Source organism: Truncatella angustata, assembly GCF_020726525.1.
Source record: "Truncatella angustata strain MPI-SDFR-AT-0073 chromosome Unknown BKA67scaffold_1, whole genome shotgun sequence".
Classification (NCBI taxonomy): Eukaryota; Fungi; Ascomycota; class Sordariomycetes; order Amphisphaeriales; family Sporocadaceae; genus Truncatella; species Truncatella angustata.
Genome location: NW_025763381.1, coordinates 2951353 through 2977339, shown reverse-complemented (window position 1 = coordinate 2977339; position 25987 = coordinate 2951353). Strand labels below are relative to the sequence as shown.

General features: G+C 50.2%; 9 protein-coding genes and 1 non-coding gene across 10 annotated transcripts; 5 read left to right on the top strand and 5 right to left on the bottom strand.

Moving 5' to 3' along the window:
• Positions 1–4: 4 nt before the first annotated feature.
• BKA67DRAFT_653000 (uncharacterized protein) lies at positions 5–475 on the top strand (the record flags this gene model as incomplete). The annotated part of the gene is made up of 1 exon (XM_046106276.1): positions 5–475. One exon carries the CDS (start codon positions 5–7, stop codon positions 473–475), a length of 471 nt encoding a protein of 156 aa, XP_045963915.1.
• An 819-nt stretch (positions 476–1294) lies between these two features.
• On the bottom strand, positions 1295–3825 carry BKA67DRAFT_652999 (uncharacterized protein; the record flags this gene model as incomplete). The annotated part of the gene is made up of 2 exons (XM_046106275.1): positions 1295–1392; positions 1446–3825. The coding sequence occupies 2 exons, from the start codon at positions 3823–3825 to the stop codon at positions 1295–1297; spliced, it is 2478 nt and encodes an 825-aa protein (XP_045963914.1).
• Positions 3826–6065: 2240 nt separating this feature from the next.
• Positions 6066–8554, top strand: BKA67DRAFT_652998 (glycoside hydrolase family 92 protein; the record flags this gene model as incomplete). The annotated part of the gene is made up of 4 exons (XM_046106274.1): positions 6066–6149; positions 6201–6719; positions 6776–7255; positions 7310–8554. The coding sequence occupies 4 exons, from the start codon at positions 6066–6068 to the stop codon at positions 8552–8554; spliced, it is 2328 nt and encodes a 775-aa protein (XP_045963913.1).
• Positions 8555–9944: 1390 nt separating this feature from the next.
• BKA67DRAFT_545763 (Alpha/Beta hydrolase protein) lies at positions 9945–11146 on the top strand. The gene has a single exon (XM_046101348.1). The coding sequence runs from the start codon at positions 10079–10081 to the stop codon at positions 10976–10978; it is 900 nt and encodes a 299-aa protein (XP_045963912.1). The 5' UTR covers positions 9945–10078; the 3' UTR covers positions 10979–11146.
• On the bottom strand, positions 11144–11217 carry BKA67DRAFT_t12. Its single transcript has one exon. It is a non-coding gene; the product is annotated as a tRNA-Val (tRNA).
• A 970-nt stretch (positions 11218–12187) lies between these two features.
• On the top strand, positions 12188–13791 carry BKA67DRAFT_529918 (pyridoxal phosphate-dependent transferase; the record flags this gene model as incomplete). The annotated part of the gene is made up of 3 exons (XM_046099153.1): positions 12188–12236; positions 12291–12453; positions 12507–13791. 3 exons carry the CDS (start codon positions 12188–12190, stop codon positions 13789–13791), a joined length of 1497 nt encoding a protein of 498 aa, XP_045963911.1.
• A 279-nt stretch (positions 13792–14070) lies between these two features.
• On the bottom strand, positions 14071–14616 carry BKA67DRAFT_652995 (uncharacterized protein; the record flags this gene model as incomplete). Its single annotated transcript, XM_046106273.1, has 1 exon — positions 14071–14616. One exon carries the CDS (start codon positions 14614–14616, stop codon positions 14071–14073), a length of 546 nt encoding a protein of 181 aa, XP_045963910.1.
• Positions 14617–17838: 3222 nt separating this feature from the next.
• BKA67DRAFT_529916 (YeeE/YedE family protein) lies at positions 17839–18904 on the bottom strand (the record flags this gene model as incomplete). The annotated part of the gene is made up of 2 exons (XM_046099152.1): positions 17839–18688; positions 18747–18904. The coding sequence occupies 2 exons, from the start codon at positions 18902–18904 to the stop codon at positions 17839–17841; spliced, it is 1008 nt and encodes a 335-aa protein (XP_045963909.1).
• Positions 18905–20692: 1788 nt separating this feature from the next.
• On the top strand, positions 20693–21796 carry BKA67DRAFT_508548 (zinc-binding dehydrogenase; the record flags this gene model as incomplete). Its single annotated transcript, XM_046097164.1, has 1 exon — positions 20693–21796. One exon carries the CDS (start codon positions 20693–20695, stop codon positions 21794–21796), a length of 1104 nt encoding a protein of 367 aa, XP_045963908.1.
• A 367-nt stretch (positions 21797–22163) lies between these two features.
• BKA67DRAFT_28573 (component of IIS longevity pathway SMK-1-domain-containing protein) lies at positions 22164–25351 on the bottom strand. Its single transcript, XM_046095976.1, has 4 exons — positions 25049–25351; positions 24751–24886; positions 23239–24693; positions 22164–23190 (listed from the first exon to the last, which is right to left on the bottom strand). The coding sequence occupies exons 1-4, from the start codon at positions 25163–25165 to the stop codon at positions 22295–22297; spliced, it is 2604 nt and encodes an 867-aa protein (XP_045963907.1). The 5' UTR covers positions 25166–25351; the 3' UTR covers positions 22164–22294.
• Positions 25352–25987: the final 636 nt, after the last annotated feature.

The window sequence follows — 25987 nt, the reverse complement described above, 5'->3', positions numbered from 1 at the left end:
GCAGATGGGTGTCGGTGGGTTCAAGTGCACCGCTCCTACCGAGGCTCATGCAAGCTCTGGCGCCGACGAGCTCGGGAGTACGTGTAGCAGCGACTTCGGGTCCACGACGTCCACAAGCACGACTGCAACCTCCAAAACCCAGAGACGAATGGGCTGGATGAGACGGATGGGCCCCAAGAGGGCAAAACTGCAGCGAAGGAAGAACGAATCATCCGTGCTACTTCCTCGCACATTCACAACACCGCCACCGCCATTGGGGCCATCGCACACGGCGCCGGCAATTCATGCTCGGCGAAGAAAGGGGTTCTGGAACGGCGAAGTTACGTGTACTGCCATCATCGAAGACCTGCGGGACCAGCTTTCCGAGGACGTTGATGATGCTAAGAGCAGGAAGGTAGAACGCAGGCAGCCCCCTGAAAAAAGTAAGGAGTTCACGGATTGGAGAGAAGCATTGGAGCACTTTAGGGTCCCTTGAGCATCATGAGACGTTATGATGTTCATCCGAGGAATGTGCGTGCTGTGAGATGGGGTTTGTGTACATGGGCTCAAGCAACTATTTTAAAAGCCATGGCATCTTGGGTCATTGATCAATCGCCGCAAAAGGCGCAATATTGCTTCATCGAAATCATTATATAATCTGCAGTTGCTGCCAGCGCAGCACAAAAGCAATTAGCAAAGCACTACAACGCCGCTCCTAGATCCAATGGGTATATATCTAGGAACAAATCCCCTTTTGGCTTGTTCATGATCGCCATATCTTTGCTTTGAGACAAGAAGGTTTCATCTTCTGAACATTTTGCCAGAACAGTGTGCTTTCCTGTCCCATTCTAACCGTCTAGTTTTGTCTAATGCATTTCCGTTTGTTCGCTCTTCCTCCCATGCATACACTGGTTCGCATCATGTGCCTCTGCTCATGCAATAGTGGTGCTCCTGCATGATGTAAGGGAGTACCTATACCATGCGTCCAAGGGGAGCCAGGATGGACAGCTGGGCACACGTGGAGTTCGTGCTGTAAGGTATTTTGGAGGAGAGCTTATTGAGTGATCCCAGCTTATCTCCCTAATCCCCGAGGGAACTGCGCTGGTCGGTTGTTTGGACTCTGGGTTGGTAGACTAGCTGATAGGTTGGAAGGAGTTGACATGGTGGAGCCAGATGCCTGTACATGGAGGTTGAAACCAGTGTCTCCAAATGAGCTATCGATAGCTAAGCCAGTAGAGGCGTCTCGCCGCACAGCGCAACGGAGTATTTCCATGTTTGAGGTTCCAGCCGATGGTTCTGGCGCTGCTGCGTCTTCCTATGGCTGCAGTAGTGCAGAACAGAACAGGAACTCAAGCGAGTGTGAGTCGGACTGATCAAATGAGAAATTCTCACGGCGGCTGTGCAAGAAGTCGGCTGCAGAACAATTAGCGTGGGTCTTAGAAGGCAACATGCTTGTGGAAGCTTACGGGTAACATTGAGATCTTCATAGTACTTCTTGATCGTCTCATCCTCTTCTTCCGCCGCCTTGATGGGCTGGTTAGGCTCCCCCTCGGAAACCTTAGGCATGATGTGGCGGATGTGGAGAAGCATCTTCAGCAGGTCACAGAGGCCATATCCCTGATTATAATAGTTGTCGGGTTGCTTTTCTAAAGGCCACAATGATCGAAGTGCTTCTCCATCCCAGGCTTTGAAAGACCAAGTCATTTTTTCGACGCAGTTGAGAAAGATCATGGCCGTCAGGAACATTGGAAAACCAAGTTTCGATCGGCCATCCTGCAGATTCCGTTGAATTCCAACAAGCAGACTCTTGCTTGTATGGGCTGCCTTCCGTTCAGCCCCAGCAGTGAGCTGAGTACAGAAAGTTGTAAATGTCTCATTGTCATGCTCGTTGTTGGATGTTTCGTCCTTCAGCCAGATATCCCCGCATTCACCATTGCTTAGCTTCTTATGAAAAGACCACTGACGTTCGCGGTCCATGATCTCTGTAAGGCCCCACAGCTCAAGTGAGCGCCGGAGTAACTCATCATTGGTGTCATGTGCAACTGTCTGAGCGCACTCTAGTGTGACCCGAACATGGGAGGAGGTCTCTCGGCTAATGAACTCAGGAAGCATGCGTCGCATGTAGTTCTCCACCTGCGCGGGAATGTCTACTTTGCTGTTGTCGATCATGATTGTTTCCCCGGAGGACGGGCTGTCTGCATCAGGTTTGACGTCCTGGGTGGCTGTTGCGGGGATACCTTGAAGAACTTGGAGCGTGATCTGATGCCCGGTCTCATGGAAGTGTGAGGCTTCAATCACAACACCATTGTTGGACATTTTGTAGTCATCTTTCAATTTGTTGACACGTTTCTGAGCCACGACAATCTGGACGCCTGCAGAGTACAGCTCAATCTGCTCAGCCAACTTCGTTCGTGTGCATCCCGTGTGCCAGACCCGTGGCGAAAGTACTTTCCGACACGTGTCACATGGTGTCCCCTTGGAACAGACTTTCCGCAAGATACGACACCGAATGCAGGCCCCGATCCGCCTGACCTCTTGGACCTCCTTCCTTCGAGTGGGGTCAAAACGGGCTCGCGAGTGGCGGACACGTGTGCCATTTGGGCCTAGAGTGTCCATTCTAAAGCCACCCTTATTTAGTGTGTATGCCAGCTGTTGACTCTGATCGCTGACCGTTGCAGGAGGTTGGATATTGTTGGGAATATACGTCAACTCGCTCCATGCAGGAATGAACTCATGGGATGTCAAGGGCGCGCTGGTCATGGAGATTGCAGTCGAATTGGCAGACTGCTCAGCGTGTGTGGAATCATCCATTATCAGTTCACCACCATCAGCCGTAGCATCAGTGGTGGTCGTGGGCGCCGCTCCATCTACAACCATGGCATCGCCTTCGTGGGGGGGGATGTTGCCTGTTGTAGCATCCTGACTTGATTCGCCAATATTGCTCATATGGTCCATCTCAGCCATAACCGTTGCGCTAGCGTTGAGATCCTCGGTGGTAGTCGTTTCGGTCGTAGGCGCACTGGGGTTATCATGCTCCATGGGTTGAGGCAGCTCGTGCTGAAACTGGTGGTGAATCTGTGAATCCACATAGTTAGGGTTCAGACGAGCAGCGGCAGCGGCGGCCATAGACAGGTTAGAGTCTATAGCATGATCATGATGATGCACATGCTCATGCTCATGTCCATGCCCGTGTTCGTGCCCATGCCCATGATCATCGGCCTCGAGCAGGCTTCGTAGTTTCTCCTCGGTCATTTCATGGTCGTTGTCATGATCATGGTCGGGATGGTGATTAAGATGGGTATGCCCATTCTCATGCAAGTCTTGGGGTTGCAACTGATGTTGCTCTTGGTGGGTTCGACTATCGTAGCTCAAGGGCGGGTTCTCCAAGGTAAATTGCTCCTGGAGCTCGAAGGGAGGCGATGTCAAGGCCAGGAGCGGATGGCTGAAGGTTGCCTGGCTGATATCGAGGGGCGCGTCGGCATTCTGTTGGTTGATCTGCCGGGAGACTTCGGCGAGTGTTTCGAGAGCGGTCCAGTTGGTCTGCGACAAGGCATTCTCTGTGACCGAGTCGGCCAGGGCTGAGTTGGCCTGAACAGCGGCAGCTGTGTGCGCACGCCGGGCAGGACTGCCGTTGATGCCATGCAGCGCCAGGCAGGCGTTGATCCTCTCTGCCTCGGAGATGGCGGGACATCGCTTGGTGAGATGGTTGGTCAAACTATCGATCCGACCTTTGGGGAAGTCTTCACCGCAGGCCTTGCATCGGTGCGGATATCGGTTGCTGTTGTCGGAGAGCTTGGGGCCGCGTTCAAAGTAGGTCAGGATCAAAGGATTAGGCCTCCGGCCCATGATGAGATCTTGTCGAGACGCAAGATGGTCCCGCTGGTTGGTGTGGTATCTTGGTCAATTGGTTCTGGGCGGTCACGATAATGCCGGCAGAATTTCAAAATGTCCAAGGTGTTGGGAGAAGCGAGGGCTCGTGCTCGTGCTCCTGCTGGTGCTTTTCGCAAGACACACAGAAATCGCCGAATTGGCATGAAAACGCGGTCGGACGGAATTCGTGAGAGAAAGGGCGACAGATACCTGGACAAGACGTCAATTGTGTAATTCAAATCATAGTAATACGGCTGGACCATGCTCCTAATTCTGAAAGTGGTCTGCAGAATATTTCTGGGCTTTGACAGTCGACGCTTATCGATAAGAGTTGGCGAGAGCGATTTGAACCCCACAACTGTAGACGAACTTGTGCATGCGAGCATTTTATGTACCAAGCTACTATACAAGGGACGTGCTGCCTCGACTGTAGGGATTAGGCAGCCCACTGGAAGCTTAAAATCTTCACCACCTGCCCTTGTGCTTGCCGTTGACCGTACTACTGTATGTAACTAACCGCGCTCCACCTATCTGGATTTCGCACCACTCAGCCAACGGCCCCATTTCATTGGATTACAAGCGGGCCTTTGCACGGTTAGTGTTGAATGCATTTCCGGGGTTGGTCTTGGCAATTGATCCTAGAATCAATCCTCAGGGGTCCCGTTCTCTATTTGCACCTCAACCATCACAAACACCCCAGCCAGCATTCATATTCTCTTGACCATGATATGTGATTATCCAAAGCAAGCGACGCAGACGTCTTTGAGTGCCCTCCATCCGCCCTCCATCCGCCCTCCATCTGCGTCCCATCTGGGAATCCCAATATTCTTCTACTGGACTCCATACCTTGGGATCAAGTACAGGAAAATCAATTTCGTTTGTGACTTGATATCCACCGCCATGATGTGTGCCGAATGGGGTTCCTCGTGTCTTGCATCAGACACCTCAACGCCCCTGTAATCCAGTCAACCTGCAAGGAATCCGCAACACCATCTCCCATGATGCCCTTTCGCGCGTGCGGCATTTGCAACTGATGGCGCTTTCAGCCAGCCACTTAAACAAGTCAGTGGCGTTCATTGCCTACTCCTGGTCTTGATTACTGGTCTAGCTTCTGATGCTAGTGCCAATAAGCTGGTAAACTATCGTGTCGACTTCCGGGTACCTACATATGATCTCTTCTTGCTCTGCTTTCCAAAGACCGGAGCAGTTGTGGCTCGATGCAATCGACCTGCCCGTTCAGTTCATCGTGACAAGACATCGGCCAGTTCAATCTGTTAGTAAATGCCATGGCCTTGGCCTTGGCGGCTCTGCGAGATCTTCTACCAAATCGGCTCTAACCCCTTAAACCGTCACTTTCTAGTCTCGAATCGGATACAACTATCATCAACAATCTTGATGCGAGGTCTAATGAGGCGCGGCTGACAACCGTACAGGCTTATTGGACCATGGCGTTGCATTGGCTCACCTCTCTCAAGGGCCGTCTTGCCGAACCCCTGTGGGGCACGCGATGGATCTTGAATGCTGACTTCCATCACGCATGGACTTGTACGATATGAAATGACCTCGTACCCCATGATCTTGGGTCTCACAGTCTCCTCATTTAGTCGTTCGTTTTTAAGTCGTTCTTTCACGTTCGCATTTTGCTCGCTGAGGGCGGCTTGAGATTAAACAACCACAGCATACTCGGATCCACTAAAAAGTCACCGACCACTCAGAGTACGTCTTTCTGGCACGTTGCCGATACCTTCTCAACTTGAGTAAGTCAAGTTGACCGTTGATCTACGTCAGAACAGCTAGTTCATTGAAGAGGCCATCGCGTAGGTAGTTGGACACTTACATCCGTTAAGGAAAGGCAACACGCGAGCCAGTCGACACGTGCACCGCTTGCCCATGTCTTTGGTCGAGGCTAGGGTAGTATCATGCACGACCATTGTACAGTTGCATACTACGTTGAGAGTAAGCCCTGTTCCAAGTCGAAAACCACGGGAGCCAGTTACCTATAGATAGCAGCGATACCAGTGTTCTTTCTGTGTATAACTCCCAGACCAAACCCATCACCAAACCTTTTACTTTTGTGGGTTTGCGAACAGATATCGGAGCTTCATCAACGTCGCGCTGACGTGAGCGACCTCTTCCTTATGATTGAGGTAAACTCAAGATTTGCGCATTGCCAGTAGCTGCACCAAACTTCAAGATCGAAGTCACTTTTTTTCATCATGCATGCTCAAGGTGTGCTCGGTAGTTTGACAGCGGCGTCAGTCGCCATGGCGCAAGACCTCACCAATTACGTATTGCCGAATGTAAGTGCTCGAAAAGACCAAGTTTGGCGACACAATCTAATACGACCATAGACTGGAGATACAAATGGAGGAAATACATTCCCTGGAGTCAGCCTGCCACTCGGTATCGTGAAGCTTGGCCCAGACCTATACACCGGCTCGGACTCGTACTCTGGCTACCAAGCTGCTGGCAACTTCACTGGTTTCAGTATGCTCCATGAGAGCGGAACGGGAGGTGCACCCAAATACGGCGTAGTCTCGCAGATGCCAGCTATTGGTGCCATCGAGAACCCACTCCTCGACCATAATGATACACGAGCGGCGGTAGATACAACTAGAGTTGGATACTACAAATCTACTCTGGGCAGTGGCACAATTGTGGAACTTGCCGGGACCACACGTGCTGGATTGTATAACTACACATTTCCTAGTTCCAGCACTTCTTCGAACATCATTGTCGACGTGTCTCATGTTTTGTCTTCATACCGAGGTCAAGGTTTGGGACAGAGCTATGTAGGAGGCAACATCACAGTCATACCGTCTACAGATGAATCATCATTAAGATACGAGGGTTCGGGTTCTTATAATAACGTAAGTACTCATCAAATCTAATGATTTCCACAGCGGTAATGGCTTACTCTGCAAAGGGCTGGAACCGCGCTCCGAAATGGACTGTGTATTTCTGCGGGTATTTCGATCAGCCAGCAACATTTAAAACCTTTGTGGGCACGGCACCGCTAGTGACAACTCTAGCAGCGTATGATGAGTCAACAAGTGTTTCCTCAGATGCTCGTCTTGGAGCTGTGTTCTCCTTTGACTCAGCGACAAGGGTCACCTCGAGAGTTGGGGTTTCATTCATTTCGTCAGCTCAGGCTTGCCGTAATATTGATGATGAGATACCTCTGGATGCAACCTTGAATACCCTCGAGCAGGATGCTCAGGCTGCTTGGAACGATGCAGTCTTGTCGAAGGTTACAACTACAGACACATCAAGTATAACTAACCTTCAACTCTTGTACAGTTCTTTATATCATATGAACATCATTCCAACAAATAAGACCGGCGAGAACGCGTTGTGGAAATCCACTGAGCCATACTACGACGATACCTTCACGCTGTGGGATCTTGTAAGTGAAATTTTGAACTCAGTGGGATCGAACACTTTGCTCAAACCTTTTTAGTTTCGGTGTACGACTTCTCTGTTCCATATAATCCAACCGGATGCCTACGAAGAGTTCATCAGGTCCCTTGTAGATATTTGGCGCCATGACGGCTTCATGCCTGATGCACGGTCATCCTTCTTCAATGGGGCAACTCAGGGCGGTTCGAACGCAGATAATGTACTGGCCGACGCTTACGTCAAGGGCGTTCGCGGAGCTATCGACTGGGATGATGCGTATTCAGCTATGGTCACCGATGCCGAGACAGTACCTCCCAAGAATAACGATCCACGGGATCTGAGCTCTTCAACTAGAGAGGGACGTGGAGCTTTGCCGGACTGGCTGAAATACGGGTACATCACCACGACTTACGGCCGCTCTGTCAGTCGGGCTATCGAATATGCCGGAAATGATTTTGGTCTGTACCAGGTCGCCTCAGGGCTTGGCAGGGTCGATGATGCTGCCAAGTATCTCTCTCGCTCTCGCAACTGGCGCAACCAGTGGAACACGGACATGGTCTATGAGAACTTTACTGGCTTCCTCGGCCCCATCGACCCCAACGGAGGCTTCATCGACCAAGATCCCGCGTCGTGCGGTGGCTGTTATTGGGGAAACTACTACTACGAGGCTTTGCCCTACGAGTACTCTTTCAATGCACACCATGATATCGAGCACCTGATCTCGCTTTGTGATGGTACTGATGCGTTTGTTTCCCGGCTCGAAACCTTCTTTTCTAGAGGCTTCTTCAATGTCGGCAATGAGCCTAGCTTCACTACGCCGTATCTTTTCAACTTTGTCGGGCGCCAGGATCGGACCGTGTACTACACACGCTACTACGCAAAGAAGTACTATGCTCCCACACCGACGGGGCTCCCTGGAAACAGCGATGCCGGTGCTATGGAAAGCTGGATATTATGGGTCATGCTGGGTCTTTATCCCGTCACAGGCCAAACGACCTTTTTGATCGGCTCACCATGGTTTAATGAATTGACAATTCACCTAGGAGGGGACAAGGAACTTCAGATCACCACGACCGGTGGAAGCGACAATGCATACTATGTGCAGAGCTTAAAGGTGAACGGAGAAAACTGGGACAAGGCCTGGGTTACTTGGGATGATGTGTTTGCGAACGGAGGCACAATGGAGTTTGTTCTCGGCACAGATCCAGTTCAATGGGCAACAGGAGCAGCCCCTCCGAGTCCAGCCACTGGAAGCGCCAGTGGGAGTACCAGTTCTACCAGCAGGATCAAAAGGGCGGTTCAATAGGATTTGATTTTGCCCGGGTTGGCCATCTTGGTTGTTTTTGGATACATGGCATGGTCAATCTGGCCACGACAATCAGTGCAGAAAGGCAATGGAGACCTGTATCTCAGTAATTCTTAGTATGATCAACCCATGTAACGGCAAGCCTGAGAGCCTCTAACTGCCTTTATCATCTATTTTTATAGTTATTTCGAGCTTGGAGGTTTGAAATCGCTTTAGCATAATATGAACCGAGATTCGCAATACGTGCGCTACTTGTAAGAATTGTAACGACGACGACGACAGCCCCAAAACATGCAATTATCGTAGCTGTATCCTGGTGTCTGGGTTTCTTTGGATTGGAAGGCGAAGCGGGCTAGGTATAGCACTGTCTGACTCCCAAGGCATTCTTCGAGCTGTCGTGTTGCGATACCCATTTCCACGGTGCTTGGCCACACAGGAGGGTCAGCTCAATTGAAGTGCCTTTTACAGATTCGATCGATCCGGCGGATGTGCTGTTGCTTACAGTACGCAGAGAATTATATTTCTTTTAGGGCTCACGCTACCAAATGCGTTCCTTTTGCATGTGTCCCTTCACCCGTACGGAACTTACTATGTGCTCCATTTGTTAACAGCCAGCGCAATGTTGCGTATGGAGTTCCCTTCCGGTCCTGGGCTTCTGTGGTCGATGTGGCAGGGACCAACCCATAGAACATGCGGACGGCTCCAAGTTGAATGGCCTGTTTGAAACGCATACATAGCTTCCAGTGACAATCAACTCCATCATCAAGCCTCCTTACCAGGCCTCCGCCAATATTTGGCGGCAAAGAACTAGTCCGGTTCGATGTGTTCGCCTTCCAGGAAAACATAGATCACGATTTGAAGATATGATCATAAAGCCTTATTTATACGTCACTCATTGATATGGGACAGAACTCGATGAGTTTCTCTAGTGTCATTCTAGAGAAGACTGCTTATGTTATCGACGTTACTGAAGGTATGGGAAAGTTAAGAGAGCCCGCTACATGTTTGGCCACGATATACCAGGGCGACTAGCTCGAGTGTTTGGCCAAGTATGAGGACCCCTACGGTCCCATCTAAACCATCCATCACGACAAAGATCAATCTCGAAGCGTCTCCACACTAGTCTGGCCTGGAGGTTTAATACCTTTCGGCTATGTAACGTAATTATGTGAATTCTTAAATATAAAATTTTAGGAACGGGAAGTTAAAAGCAGTCTTATGTTAATGTTGACGCATTAAGCAGACCAGGTCTTGAGGTTGCTGATGTTCAATAACATAAATGCCACCGAAGTTATACTTGAGTATCCCACGAACTTGTATAGGACGGCGGACATTGAAATGACGTCACAAAGTTTCGCTTGCACGCCCTGCGACCGACATATCAGGAATGAATGAGATACAAGTAACTACATCAATAGTTGATTTGTAAATTGTATTTAAATTTATATCCAAGTTCACATCGGTCATCTATACTGCATACACCTTTCATCAGGCGAGCTTGTGTAACTAAACATTATTTTCATCATGAGCCGTGCAGGGATAGCCTACACCCCCTCGCTTGCAATTGATTACCTGGAACATGGCGAACCCAAAGGCTGGGCTGTGATTCTTTCTCACGGCTTTCCTTACGACATCCATGCCTTTGACGATGTAATACCGCATCTTGTCTCATGTGGCGCCCGGGTCATTGTGCCGTATCTTCGAGGGTTCGGACCGACCCGATTTACTTCGGCAGACCACATGCGTTCTGGCCAACAAGCCGCACTTGGCTCCGATGTGATCCGGCTCCTCGATCACTTGAAAATCGACAAGGCGATTGTGGCCGGCTTTGACTGGGGAGGTGTTGCTTCATGCGTCTCTGCTGCATTATGGCCGGAGAGAGTTGCCGGTCTCGTGAGCTACGCTGGATACGACATTGTCGACGTCTCACAACAAAAAGAACCATCCTCGCCTCATTTAGAAAGTGTGATGTGGTATCAACACCTGTTCCAGAGCGAAAGGGGGCGGAAATGTCTAGCTGAGAATCGAAAAGAGTTCTGCGAACTGCTGTGGAAACAGTGGTCGCCGACTTGGGAATTCAGCGATGAAGCATACGAGCGCACAGCATCTGCCTTTGATAATCCCGACTTCGTTGATGTTGTCATTCACGCTTACAGGTTTTGTCTCGGTAATGCCTCTGGGGACCCAGAGCTCGAGGCCCTGGAGCAAAAGTTGGCGGAACGGCCTAAAATCACCGTCCCGTGCATAACACTCGATGGAAGCCGGGACCCGTTGAAGCCCGGCGGGTCAGTAGCCCATGATGAAATGTTTACAGGACGACATGAGCGGAGAGTCTTTGATGTAGGGCATGCATTTCCCGCCGAAGCACCAAAGGAATTTGCTGACGCAATATACGATGTCTATATTTGGTCACAGCAGTCCTGAAATTCATGGCCAAGGACTACGAGTCGATGAGTCGTTTTGCAACTTTCCTTTGACCAATGGAAGCAAAACATTATGTTAGCGTGTGGTCGGTGGTCACAGATAGCCTCAGACAGCCGCTCCCCTTGTTCAAGTAGGCGAAAGCAAAAAATTGAAAGCACAGTCGAATGACCAGTGCCGGGCTCGATCCGGCGACCTTCAGTGTGTTAGACTGACGTGATAACCAACTACACCAACCGGCCGTTGACTTGGTGTTGACACCAAACCAGACGTGATTCGTTGAGAAAACGTAATGTGTAAAAGAATATGATCATTCGTGAGTGTTGTAGCAGGGAAAATGCCTCAAGTACCCCGCTGCGGAGGTCGGCCGCTATCAAAGGCGGCGGTTACAGTTGCGGTTTCGGTCGCTTGCGTATGTGGGCCGGCTGGTGTGGACATTCAAGGTAATCTGCTGGAGTGTTCGAACGATCAAATTAATCGGCATGCAGAAAGGGTCTCTTCAGCATTGACAAGTGGAATGGGAAATCAAAAGGACTGGATATAATTTTACGTGTAAGGACTGGGTTTCAACAAACGTTTTAAATGACATATAAACATTAGAACACCGAAGGATAGCGAGTTGGTGAACAGAATGGTTAAATCATGCCAGAAAGGGCATCTAATAACCCGCCTACGTATATTACTTCACGTTATCGTGAAAAGATTTTATTTAAACAAGAAAATGTAAGGTCTTGTCCTAAGTGATCATATATGACGGTATAATCGACTTAAGTTTAGCTGATCATGTCGATGCCATATAATCGGGTTTTCATGATGTGGTAGCCTCCCCTCGGCTCTAGCCCACCGTAGCTATGCGCCGTGATCTCACTGGCGGTGCTTGTCCAACACCAATTCCGATTTCCACGGAAATTCCGCCTGCCACAAGCAATCTGTCCAATCAAGACAAGGGGAACATCGACGATTTCTGTCCTCGATCCTTTTTAGTCAATCTGTGTGCATGTCTGGTAGCCCACTCTTCTATTCGGATACCGTTATATGCCGCTAGAAGAATTACTAAAAACGATACATTATCGAAGCCTGTTGCAACCATCAAGCGATTGAAATACAAGGTCTAATTATTTTATTTGTTAGTGTATATTCAAGAGCGACTAGGTGGAAATCCGACCTAATATCAACTTTCCATACTGTAAAAGCCTTTGGATTGGTGCGGAGATGGATTCCAAGCAGTTTCGGGAGGCGGCCGTGTCCTCGATTGACGACAGTAAGTAACAGCGATTACCTATCATCGCAGAATGTTAATTTGCATCCATTATAGTCGTCAAGTACTACGATACTATCGAAGAACGTCGCGTGGTCTCTGAGGTAGAGCCTGGCTATCTGAGAAAACTGCTGCCGGACCACGCACCAGAAGAGGGAGAGGCTTGGTCGGATATCCAGAAGGATCTCCAGTCGAAGATCGTTCCTGGACTTACGCATTGGTATGACTATACATACCATTGATCCGCCAAGTATGGCCAACTAACGCTGCTAGGCAATCGCCAAATTTCCTGTCGTGGTTCCCTTCTTCTTCCAGCTTCCCAGCAATGCTCGGTGAAATGTATTCTACCGCGTTTACCGGTGCTGCTTTCAACTGGATCTGCTCTCCAGCCGTCACAGAGTTGGAGACTATCGTGTTGGACTGGTTAGCCAAGGCCTTTGGACTTCCCGAATGCTATCACTCGACAGGCTCAACTCACGGCGGTGGCGTGATCCACGGCACTGCATCTGAAGCTATCGCCACCGTCATGGTTGCCGCTCGGGACAAGTACCTTCGTGATGCAACAACTGGTTTGGAGGGTGAGGACCTTGAGGATGCTATGGCCATCAAACGAGGCAAGCTGGTCGCCCTAGGCAGTGCAGCGACGCATAGTGCAACCAAGAAGGCGGCTATGATTACCGGCGTGCGGTACAGGTCTGTCCCAGTCCATGCGAAGGACGGGTACAAGATGACCGGAGAGGGTCTGCGAGCCACCATAGAGGAGCTTCGTGCCAAGGGCCTGGAGCCCTTCTACCTCACATCTACTCTAGGAACCACTGACACCTGTTCTACCGATGATTTTGACTCGATTGCTGCGGTACTCGACGAACTAGCCCCGCCCGGTCCGGGTGAGATCTGGGTACACATCGATGCGGCATATGCAGGAGTGGCGCTTATATGCCCAGAGTACCAGCACCTCACTAAGCAGTTCGCCCGCTTCCACAGCTTCAATACGAACCTGCACAAGTGGCTGCTTACCAACTTCGACTGCAGTGTTTTGTATGTACGACAGCGCAACTGGCTGATCGAGGCGCTGAGTGTAACATTGGCGATCTTGAAAAATGACTACACGGACTCTGGTCTGGTTACCGATTACCGCGACTGGCAAATCCCGTTCGGCCGACGCTTTCGCAGCTTGAAGGTCTGGTTCGTGATCCGGACCTTCGGTATCAAGGGGCTACAGAGTCACATCCGAAAGCATGTGGGACTCGGCGAGACGTTTGCAGAGTTACTCAGGTCGAGGAGCGACTTGTTCGAGATCGTGACGGGCCCAAGGTTTGCACTGACCGTTTTCAAGCTTAGGGGTAAGGGTGAGGCGGCCACGCTAGAGGAGCAGAATGTTCTTACGAAGACGATGCACGAGGCAGTCAATGACGAGGGCAAGATTTTCTTGTCGAGCACAGTCGTTGGCGGTGTTTTTGCGATCAGGCATTGTCCTGCAACGCCATTCGTCGAAGAGGAGCACGTCAAGATGCATTTTCAGGTTCTAGTTGCGAGTGCTGAGAAGACTCTTGCATAGATCATTAGTCATAGATGAGCGAGACATACTAGATTATACGTAATGCAAATCATATCGTATTTGCCACATAGTGGCAATTCATACATTCATTCCTCGTAAGTGGTCGTCCAAAACAGGACTCAATGCTGGCGCCCCTCTGCTTAATGGCGTTTTCATGCCCAATGCTCCCAGAAGCCCTATCTGATCCATGTCTTTATGCCTTAGATCAAAGAATTGAAAGTACCAAGGTTGCTGTTTGCTGGATGCTCGTGTACGTATGGGTGGGTTCTGTAGACCCGCCTAGAAAGAGTCACGCCGGTTGCTCCTCCTCACACTCCCATCCCGCCTATCCGCATACCGGTAGTCGTTTCGTTGATCATTATATTGATCACGGTATCCACGATACTCATAATCACGATAGTCCAGTCTTCTCGGCTCATCTCTAAAGTCTCCACGGCGTGACTCATCCCTATGGCCGCCTCGACGCGACTCGTCTCTATATTCTCTGCTTCTTTCTCGATCGTCATGACGGTTCATTGAACTACGATCGTTCCTTTCGTCGCCTTGGTGCCACGTGCCGGACCGGCTTTGTTCTTCTCTCCTCCGCCTCCGTCGTTCTTCACGTTCTTTTTCTTTCCGTTCTGCTTCATCTTTCCGCTCCTCGTGCTTGGCGACCTGGTTCTCGATATTCCAGACGAGGCCGATGCCAAGCAAGCCGAGAATAAGTGGCTCTGTGTACCCGTAGCCGTGCTTCTTTTCCAGCTCTTTGCGCATTCCACGATGCTCCGGGTCGGCATTGCGTGGGAGCAATTTTCGAGGGTCTGGAGGCGCCGGTATTTTGACCATATTGTATGATTTCCGAAAGAGTGTTGATCAAATTTGGTGTATGATAATAATGTGCTACCCTTGATGGTTGTGGAGCCCGAGTGCAAATAATTATAGTAAGTCGTTGCACGGTGGTAATACAAAAACTAATTCAGTCCCAAGCTGTCCTGTTGCCCAACAAATAGTAGTTTACTGAAGTTTGTTGACCGTGTTTTCAAGTCGCGTACGGAGAGATTGGGCGGACTCGGACATACCTCACAGCCACGTTTGATGGGACAGTCTAATATATACACCTCACGATAACTGCAGGGACCTCAAATGTAATTCCCGGAAGCATCTTTGCGTGATTGGCCCGATGGAGTACAGAGCGACATGTGGGCCGTGGGAATGGCATCATAGACCCTTTACAATTTGGTAGTTTGAACGGGAGGAGCACCAGACGGATCAGGGGTTCCAAAGTCTCATCTGATACCTCTGATGTCATAGTCTGGACCTGACCGCTACAACAACGCGGGGGGCTTACAAGAGTGGCTGGCATTCTATAATTGGGTGGGAAGCACTACGGGTAACGGGGCCTAACATAGCTCTGGCTCTGCACTACGGGCCAACCCCCCCGCGAATCTCATCTCGTGTGCTTGGCAGCTCCCTTCCTTAGCGGACTTCATATGTAGCCACCTACAACATCAAATGCGCTTTCTTTCTTTCCAAGACATTGCTTCTTTTTACGCTGTCTGTCGTCTGGTCGTCTGCTTCAGTGGTCTTAAACTTTAAGTAGGTTCTGGACTAAACTTCCTGATGACGATTCGACCCGATTGCTCCCAAGTTTACTGCTGTGACAGCATATGGATGTATCATGAAAGTTGCACAATGAGCTTAAATATTGAGTCTGTATATGTCGCCTAAGATACAGTGGAAATGACCCTCTGGTTTTCATGCCTTGACAACTTGCGGACCTGACGGAATGGTGACCAACTGGCGCCGGTAATGACTGCTTCCCTATGTCAGCATGAGTCCTACCTGCACAGCATAATTTTTGAGTTTAGACCAACTCAACTCATACGTACCACTGTCGAATGACTGCATCATTTCCAATCGTGCTCGAACAGTTTGATATACATCCTCTATTGCCCACATACATACAATGTAATCTTCAATGTATGGAAACATTGAATATCCTTGTCTTCCCAAGGTTGGCACGCTGATTTGTTTTCTGGCCATAGCGCTTAGTCACCTCATCGTCGCAGGTCATATTGCCGTCGCTGTAAGCCCAAAACCATGGAGTATAATGAGCTGTGCAAGTTTCGTTTTGCACAACTACAGATGAAATGTGCTTTCATTGACTTCATTAGTTAGAAGCTGGGCTGTTCAACTGCAGTAACGTGATCATATTAACAAATTCCTATTCTCTTCTCTTTATTCCTTGCAAGAAAATGGGAAGTTCAGTGCAAGAACTCAATCTGTGCCCTCAGCCAACCGAGAAGACCTCAAATTCTGCCACTTTTACGACTGTGGGCGTAACCTGCCAAGAGGCATTGTTTGGAGTCTAGCATTTGGGACCATTATTAGTTTTTCCCTGCCGTGCTGAATCAACGCTGGTCGTGGGAGAAAGTCCTATGTGGCTTCCACAGAGTATTGTAGATCATATAATGGAAAACATGAAAGGGAAGAACATTACAATGCAAGTCACAACCAGAAAATCCGAAGCCGTCAGTCCAGCGTATAGAAATGCATGTTCAACAGTATCGTCTAGCTAACAACAAGATCTTAGATGCCTTCCTAGTACTTAGTAAACTTTTCCGAGTATTCTTGTGTGTGACATGGACGCCAAGCAAACATGTCACAGTCACCTAGAGATTTTGACGTCAGTGCTAAGTTAAAAAAAATGTATATAAAAAAAGTATTAAAAAAGTATTAACAAAAAGTCGTTGACGGTGTCTTCCATCTCGGTTGCCCTCAATTGCTACATTAATTTCACTCTACTTAAGTCTAATGGTATGCTTTCAAGCAAGGACAAACAGCCTTAATGCCCTAACGACTCTGCGTGTCCCTTCAATCTTCCACATTTCGTTTCAACCGATCACCCATGTGATGCGTATGACACAAGAAGTGATCATTGTGCAGTTAGAGATGATCAAGGAAGTCTCCAAGCTGTCAGTTTTCTCCCTACTAGCATGAGATTTCTAAGAAAGAGGTGCTCTACGGTCCAGACTTTGTAATCTACAATCTGTCTCTGCGAAAATTCACCATATTCATTAGAACCTTAACCTTGCGCTTGAGGTCAAAGTAGAATACAACGTCTGATACAGTCCCTTTGTGTGACAAATTAATCAAGCAGAATACCGACCTATTATCAGAGTAAGTTTCGACAATCGTGTTTCAGTAGCTACAATTCTGGTGCAAAACCGGACTTTACAACAAGGCTTTGACAGAAATTACTCTCTCGAACAATTAGGAGCGCATCCCGAAGAACTTCACACTTACTTCTGATGCCGATGTAATATTGCCATCATATATCATATCGATTTACACTATAAACAAACACAAGCTTCATCCGGACAACATACGAGGCAAGGTTTAACTAGATCTCTGTATGTAAAGTACGACCGTGTTGGATCGTATTCGCCTCTAGAAGTTTTGATTAATATTGAGCCCAGGCAATTTGGCTGTATATATGTACATGATCCTTAACACACTAGAGCTATCTAACTCTCTTTCTCTCTCTTTCTATCTTTTTTTATCTTTCACTTCTTCGGCTTTCTTCTCTTTCTTCTTCCTTCTGGCTGGGTTTTGAATGGATCACGAAGCACTCAAGGCTTTCGGCTCTTTGAGCCGGCATATATAATTTGTACCATTCCAAATTTCGTACCATATTCTTATGTCGTTGATATTCTCTTTTCAACTATGGCTTTTAGGAAGAATATTGTTGGTAGGTCTCGTCGCTTTTCGTTGACTATCTTGCGTCGAAGACCATTTGCATCTATGCTTGGTCGGAAAACTGACATAACGGAGACCAGTCAACGGCATAGAGCCTTTGTGAAAATGAAGTTATGTTCTCTACACTCAAATATTTCGAGAAGCCAAGCACACTATATTCTCCAGCGTGCCTTTTCTTCTGAGCGATGTATCACCGCAAGGTCAGAAGCTGTTGTGCAGTTGTTCAACACAAGCATCAGTCATTAAGCAATATGTTGCTCACACCACAGTCTTCAAGCCAGCAGCAGTCATAAGCATGAATGCAGTTCATCAAGACCGATACAGTAGCAGGGCAGTGCTGATGGCTCCGGTGAACATCGCAGCCACCGTAACGTAGCTCGAGACTGAGAGTAGTGATATGCCGCTAATACCATGTCCGGATGTACACCCACCTGATAATCTTGACCCTATAGCGAGCAGCACTCCGCCTGTTACGACTCTTAACGGGTTGGACGCCACCGTAGACCATAACGAGACTGAGGGATACCGCCACGCAAGGAGGCGGGCCCCGATCGTCATACCGGAGACAAACACAATATTTCCGTAGGAAAGCGTGCCTGTGCTTCTGCTACGACCTCCAATGACCGACCAAAACGCATTGCCAACTTCTTCAAATGCTGTCGATGTTCCCAGTAACGCCTTTCGGGTCGAGGCAGAGAGAAGTTGAGCACAGGCAATCAGCAAACCACCGATGACAGGGTGAACCAGACCTCGAGTCGTTCCATTTGATTGAGACACAGCTATCGCAATTGCTGAAAGAAAAATTCCTTCGATGGCCGCCACCGTAGCTAGCTGACTGAGGCCTAATCTTTTGTCCACGGATATAGGTTTACTGAGCACTGGCTTCTTGCTGGAACGTCTTTGTAGGTATGGTTGTAGAAAGCCAGTCCATAATATTCCACCAACAATCAGGCCCCCGAGCGTGTAAACACCTGATTGAATGCCAGCGCCAACTTGTGCGAAAACCGTACCTGGGCACGACCCGGCAAGAGCCATACCGGTACCCTGAATGAGGCCGCCAATGATGTTACCGTCGAGACTTCCGAACAGACCCATCGATGAGTAGCCTCGGGGTGGCAGTTTGGTAAAATCTAAGCGCTGAAAAAAGGTGACCAGCGCCCTTGACAAGTTAGTGTTGATTGCACAAAGGTTAATACCATACGCCGGGCTGTACATACACACTACCTGCAGCAGCTGCGAGGAATGATTCTAGCATATGGAAGTCCTGCAATGTAAGCTGCGCGATGATCACATCAGGACGGTGAACCCCAGCTGCAGTCAAAGCCATACCAAAGACAGAACCACAGAAGGCCGTGGCCAAAAGATTTGAGGCCATTATGATGGTGTCTGACAGTACTCTTTGGTGATGACTTGTGGAAGAAGAATAATTCAAGGCCCAGAGATAATGGCAATGATATTGCCCTCGATATTCAACAGAAAGTTCCAGGAAATCCTACGGCCCACTCGCAAGAACCCGAAGGAAGGACTTTGTGTTTGCATGGATTTCATGCTTGACCCCATCGGCGAAGTCGTGTTCGGGAACCATGGAAACAACAATTAGCAGCGGGCGGGAGCTATATTCGGGCGTCTCTGATTAAAACCAAGCCCCTGATCTTAGCGGTCACGGCCTCCATCCATTTTTTATTACAGGAATGCGTACTGGTGCGGAGAGAACACGCCATTCCAGCTTCACCATCCTGGTCTCCTAACACGAATACGGTTAATAGGTTGGATTTTCGACGTCGGACCTTTCACATCTGTGTCGCCAACGAATCTGGGGGCTTCCAGCATTGAAGACTGCATCCAGCTCTTTATCAGCAGGCAAAATATACTTTACCATGATCCCGGTTCCTACCATCATCCTCCAGCGTGGCAGTTGCTTTCTGAGAAGCCACGTTCTGCACGATGGCAACTGCAGAAGCAAGGATGCTAGCCGTTACAGATCCTCCGCAAAACACGACTCATGGCTTCAAAAACGCGACATTGCGGAGTGCGTTTGGACGGCGACCACTTCGCACACCAAGCTTTTAATACATAGTTCGGCGATCTCGGGCACTAAAAAACAACCCACTACCCAAGTCCCCGGTAACGTTCGCTTGTAACCCCTGAGTCCTGGGGATTAGATGAGATGATGGCAGAAGCAGGGGGACTATCTATACGACCCCGATTGCTCGGCGACCAGTTAGATGATGCTCCATTGTGCAATTTACCGCATGGTCGGCGACTCCCCCACGTGACCGTGAATTCGATCCATGCCAGAGTCGGGGAATCCTGTCAGGAGCCTACTCACCAATCGAGTCGGCGACGGCCATCTGGTGTCCTGCGTGGCTGGTATATAACAAAGTCTCCCAGTTAGTGCCCGGAACAGCGTACGCCACAGGCGACCTCTAGAGAAAGATCTCGAACTTCAGTATTGCGGGCTCAAAAGACCACGATATACTTGCTGCTGTGAGCCGTTGGATATTGCATTCCACTGGCGACAACAGCTCCATCGAGTGTGTAACGAGCCTTACTGCATTGGTTAAGCTGAAGCTCTGCATGAGGTTGGACCGACACCACGCTTGCACTACTTGTGTGTTTCTTTTTGCAGCTCAGCGCACAAATCGAGGGCCAGTTCAAGGTCGCGCTATAATCAGCGCCTAGTATACTTGGGCCATATTTCAACAGATGGCTCACATCCACTCTGTAGATGTACGAGACGATACTTCTGTACTATCAAATTGCTTCCCTAGTTCCACTTGAACTCTTGCTCACCTGCACAGCTAAGGTTAATTGAGCATCCCGGGCCACTGATTACAGGGATAAATGCCGAGGTCTGTGTATTTGGGGACTACCACTCCGCTATCCCGGGATGAGCTTTCCCCAGCTTTGACATCGATACCAGACCACTGCGGGGTGTTTCTGCGCAAATGCAGCGATAAGTGATCAGCGATGCAATCCGTGTTTGATGACGACGAAGCATCGGAAATAAAGCTACAAACACATAGACTGGTTTTATACTCTATACTTCACAAAGCTACTCAATTGCCCCAACAAACTAGCCGAACAACCAAAGGTGTAGTTTATGTAACGCACAAGCTCACAAATTCACCTTGAGCATTAGGGACTTCGAGATACGAAAACAATGTCGCGTACTCTCACCATCAAGAAAACCCCGGGGAAGCCGGGACAAGTATACTACCCACTGGAACTGACCGAGAGGCCCATCCCAAAGCCCGGCGCCGGCGAACTCTTGGTCAAGCTCCACGCCGCGGCCCTGAACCATCGTGACTTCTTCCAGCGGCAAGCCCTATACCCGGGCCTCTCCTTCGAGAACCCGGTCCTGGCAGACGGCTACGGCACAGTGGTGGCGCTCGGGTCCGATGTCTCTCCCGAGTCCCAGAGGCTCCTGCACAAGCCCGTGCTCCTGACGCCGTGCCGCGGTTGGGAGTCCGACCCGGACGGGCCCGAGGAGTACAAGAACTTCAGCGTCATCGGCGGCGCGGCCCTCTATCCCGACGGCACGGCCCAGGACTACATCGTCGTGCCCGAGGCCGAGGTCGAGGCGTGCCCGCCCCACCTGTCGCCGGCCGAGGCCGCTGCGCTGCCGCTGGTTGGCCTCACGGGCTGGCGGGCGCTCGTGACCAAGTCCGGGAACGCGAGGCCCGGGCGCAACATCCTCGTCACGGGGATCGGCGGCGGCGTCGCCCTGCAGGTCCTGCAGTTCGGCATCGCGATGGGGTGCAACATGTACGTGACGTCGGGGAGCCGGGACAAGATCGAGAGGGCCGTGTCCATGGGTGCCAGGGGCGGCGTGAGCTACAGGTCCCAGGACTGGGAGAAGGAGCTGGCCAAGCAGCTCCCCCAGGACCGGCCGTTCTTGGATGCCGTTGTCGACGGGGCGGGCGGGAATATTGTTGGGAAGGCGAGCAAGATCCTCAAGGCTGGCGGCGTCATTAGCTGTTACGGTATGACGACCTCGCCGAAGATGGACTGGCTAATGCAAGCGGTGCTCAAGAACGTGGAGCTGAAGGGGAGCACTATGGGATCGCGAGAAGAGTTCAAGCAGATGGTGGACTTTGTGCGGCAGAAGAAGATCAAGCCTATTGTCAGCCGGACGGTGAAGGGCTTGGATAATCTAGATGGCATCAACGGTTTGTTTGAGGATATAAAGGAGGGAAAGCAGTTCGGCAAACTGGTGATTGAGATCTCAGAGCCCGATGGGGTACAGGTGGCGGCGAAGTTGTAAGAGTATGTACCATACCTACGCGCAAGTCCATTCCATTGTCCATTGGTGTTACACTTGTTTTTGGTCACAATCATTAGCAGACGTCCAAGTGTGCAGTCTCATGATGCAGATCATACGTGAGATTATTCTCATCTCACTACTTGTTTGCGCAGTGACTTGTTTTATTTTGCAGTTCGAAGCCTGAACTTATCAAAGTATACGTGTCGTGCATATGGGTACAAAGCTAACGGGGCTCCATAAATGAGATCGCCGCAACCACGCATCAAAAAGGGCTTCCAAAAACACCCAGAGCAGTTGCAACCCTATGACATGGGGGATCATCATTTCTGAGGGCATATCCCTAAACCCTTTCTAAGCCTTTCCAAGGCCCTAACCATGCAAATCAAAACGAATTGTCGCCCATGAACGCCGCCATTCCGGTCCCTAATCATTGGTCTTTTTCGAAAGTCACAACTGAATATCATTGTGAGCGCCAGAAATTAGCTGTCCTAGACAAAGTCATGATGTTCCATCCTCCTTTGTGCTGGGCAGGTCGGAATCAGCCCCTAGAGAGGGATTCAGACTGATGGCGATCTTTTTGGGACCACCTCCAGCGTCCCTGAGGCTCGCAAGTCTCTTCTTTTTGCCTAGAAACCCAGACGTACTCGATGCGTTGGAACTGGCTGATGAGCTGTTCCGTCGCTTGTTGGCCATGAGTTTTGAGATGTCATCCTCTTCATCTTCTTCGCGCCGCCGTTTCTCAGACAGCCGTTCCGGGGGACTAGGTAGAGACCCTGCGCTCTTGGGTTCGTCTGCATCTTCGTCCATCTTCTCTTCATCAATTTGGCTATCAGGAATGAGATCGCCATCCTCGATATGCTCGTCAAGCTCTTCGTCGGATGCATAGTCGACTAACTTTGTGGTCGGCGACGAGCCGTTTGCTGCTAACGTACGGCTCCCCGTCCTGATTTGCAGATCTTCCTCGTCATCCGAGGTGTTCCAGTACTCTTCGTCGCCCTGTTCCATGAGATGTTCCATGATACCAGTCCTCGTGTTCATGACCTGCCCCTGTCTCCTGCGTCTGGCGTCCTCTTCCGATTCCATGAACTGTTCCACATTTGCGGTAAAACCTTGTGTTTGGTCGTAACGCTGGACAATGAATGCGAACAGTGGTACGTATGCGAGCTTCTCCAGCTGCTCCCGGAAGTTTTCGACCATGTGCTTGATGAGATCTTTGATGCTTTCCTTCTTAATGTGCTCGAAGAATTCAAGACACGCCGAGGTCAGGAGATTGTCCCGAGGCATAGTAACAATCAGCACATCCAAAATGGTGCCGATAACGTTCGTCGACATTATCTGCTTTATGTAAAAATCATCTTGAATTCCGATAAGCTGACGGAGGAACCTGATAGCGACTGCAGTCTGTTAGCTTGAGACAAACGGAGTAGTGATAACGTGCTTACCTAGTTTTATAAACTTCTCGGGTGAGTGCAACAACTGCTCAATACGCTCGACGATGTGTTGGTCCAAGACGAAGTGTTTACTGCGGTGTTGATGCTGTCGAATGAAGAAACAGAGAATCTCGATGAGGTAGGTAAACATGGAAGCCTGTTGGACAGTGAAGTCCATGTTTGTACGACCTTCCAGAGCCACCAACGGCTGGAAAAGCCTTGGGGCTGAATTCTCATAGAAGGAGTCTAAGAAACGTTCTTGCTGGGGGTCTGCAGCCGCTTGTAACCTTGCTTGGGCGCGCGCCGCATACTCGCCATTGGCCTTGGCAAACGCTTGCTCTTGAGGTGGAGGGCCCTGATCCAGAAGCACCTTGAGCGCATCTGAGACCTGGGACTTGACGCCTAGGTCAACCTCGATGAGGAGAAGGTCGATGAGGGAATCGGTGAGCGGAGGTTGACTTTCGCTGAGCTGTCGGTAGATAGTCTGACGTATCATCTGGGGATCGTGGTCTATCATGCACACCATGATGTCGGTAGCACCCACACGAACCGCAGTGTCAGTGTGGCGCAGCCCGAAATTGATGACAGAGAACAGCCCGTGGACGATGAAGTTGTTATACAAGGTCTGTCGGGCTGGCGGCTGGAGATTCTTGGCAACAGTGCAGCATTGCTGAATAAAAAGTACTGCGTCCTTCTTCCTCTTGGGGTCCTCGGCCACACGCTTGAAAATGTCGAATAGTTCCACCAAGAAGTTTGAGTTTGCTTGGATATGCTGAACGATGTCGACCTGGTTGAAGAAGATCAAAGAGTTCAGTACCGAGAAGGTGTTATCATCAAGAATACGAGCTAGGACAACGTCTTTGAGATATTGCAGGCGGTATGTCTGGTGGATCTTCTTCTGTATCTGAGCATCTTCAATCTTGACGACTTCCCTATAACGGCTCTTGTCCTCTAGCCATTGTCGGTGGTTTGCCTTGTGGCTAGGGAAATCAGGGTCGTACTCGAGGGCTCCAACCACACCGATGACACATTCGTCCGAGACCGCATGCTCAATAATACTAGTGTCATTGAGAAGGATTACGATCTTCATGATGTTGCATAGGCGATGCAAGTCGTTGAGGCTTTCGAGATCCTCGGCCTCGGATACCAACGGGCATAGCTTTCCGATCAGGTCCTCGTTGAGGACGTATTTCGTCAGAGCATCACGTCCGTTACCCGTGCCGCTCATCATGCGCAACTGGCCTTCGATATCGGCGAGGGTACCAAGGGTTGGGGGCGGGAGTGAGATGGGGTTAGGCGCGTCCATGGCAAGATCATCGGAGAAGCTGTCGTCGGCGCCATTGGAATAGCGGCCAGGTGTCTGGATCTGGTTGATAAAACGCCATATCATGGTACAGCCCTCGGCCTCCTGGAAGCTGAGGGCCATGTCGACGCCATTGCTAGGCTCTGTCCACACGATCAGGGTTTCTGGGAAGGCGCAAGTCAGTTTTTATGCAACCAAAGGGCCCGAAGCATTCCAAATACTGTGTGTGCGGCACCAAGACCTACCCTGCTGCTTATGGAACGAGTCGCCTTTTGCGACCCGTGTTTCCAACAGTGTGCGGTGTGGCGGGTCTTCAGACTCGACTGTGACTCTTGGTTCTCTCTGATCACCATCGGCCTGTGCAGGAGGTGATGGTATTAGCGACTTTGTTTCTCACATGAATGGGATGAGGGGAAGGGAAACAGTTTTGGAGTGGGGCCAAACACGGTCGCGTAATGGTGGAGGAGTTCAGAGAGAGAGAGATAGAGAGAGAGAGGGGGCTCGGCATGGAGGACTCACGTGAAGGGCAGCGGTACAGAAGCCGGTGCCGCGGTCAAACCAGTCATTGTTGCGAAGCTCGTAGACCTTGACACGCTTCTTGTCCGTCGACTGATGAGGCACCGGCTGTGCCGCCATCGTCAACGGCTCTTCCTCGTCCAGGTCGGGACCCAGGTGAGGGTTGTACTGTAGCAGTTCGGGCGCGAGGTCGAGGTGTTGCTGGAGGGAAAGTTCGGTGTCGGCTTGACTGAGAAGAGTGAGCGCAGCCAGCTTTTCAACCTTGTGCGCGCGCTGATGGACAAGCGCGCACGCGACAGCAGTATGGATGACGATGATGTGCGGTTGGTTTGGGGGGGTGTGTTGAGTCTGAAGATCAGGTCGGCCAGGTCCAGATCCAGGTCCAGATCCAGGTCCTAGTCTAGGTGTCGGGTCGGGTGGTTATGCAAAGTATTCCAACGCAATGCGCAGATGCGGGTCGGCGACGGTGCGTAGCGTGAATTCGATTCTACTATGTATGTAATCGTGGGTACTCTGTCCGACGCTTGGGACAGCGGCAGGCCCTGTGCGTATGTATCCGTATCCGTAGTTTACCTAAGGCAAAGGCAGAGGCAAGGGCAAGGCCAGGCAAGGCAAGGCGGTAACTCGGGTCCAATCTGTTACGGTTGCCAGACCCTTTCAATCGACTTCGCTTCACTTCGCGTCGCGGCTCGTCTGGAAATGCTACTGGAACTGGTTCGTGTCTGGTGCACCCGTAACGCAACGCAACGGAACGCCCGTTCGCCCGTCTGCGATAAGAGAGATAGCTCAAGTGGCTGTAAAACCAAACAAAACGACAGATTATCTTCACACGCGGCTTTTAGACCGAATGACGGCGTGCTCGAGGCTGAAATTGTTAGGCTTGACAATCCTTCATGAGCCGAGTGTGACGTATTGGGTAGAAATTGGATGGGCCGTGCCGAC

Excerpts from the sequence above, each read along its gene's own strand:
- BKA67DRAFT_545763 (XM_046101348.1), top strand. The coding sequence starts at position 10,079 with ATGAGCCGTGCAGGGATAGCCTACACCCCCTCGCTTGCAATTGATTAC.
- BKA67DRAFT_28573 (XM_046095976.1), bottom strand. The coding sequence starts at position 25,165 with ATGGCGGCACAGCCGGTGCCTCATCAGTCGACGGACAAGAAGCGTGTC. Across the intron at positions 24,887-25,048 it reads TCTGTACCGCTGCCCTTCAC|GCCGATGGTGATCAGAGAGA; the intron begins GTGAGTCCTCCA and ends CCTCCTGCACAG. Across the intron at positions 24,694-24,750 it reads GTCTTGGTGCCGCACACACA|AAACCCTGATCGTGTGGACA; the intron begins GTATTTGGAATG and ends GCGCCTTCCCAG.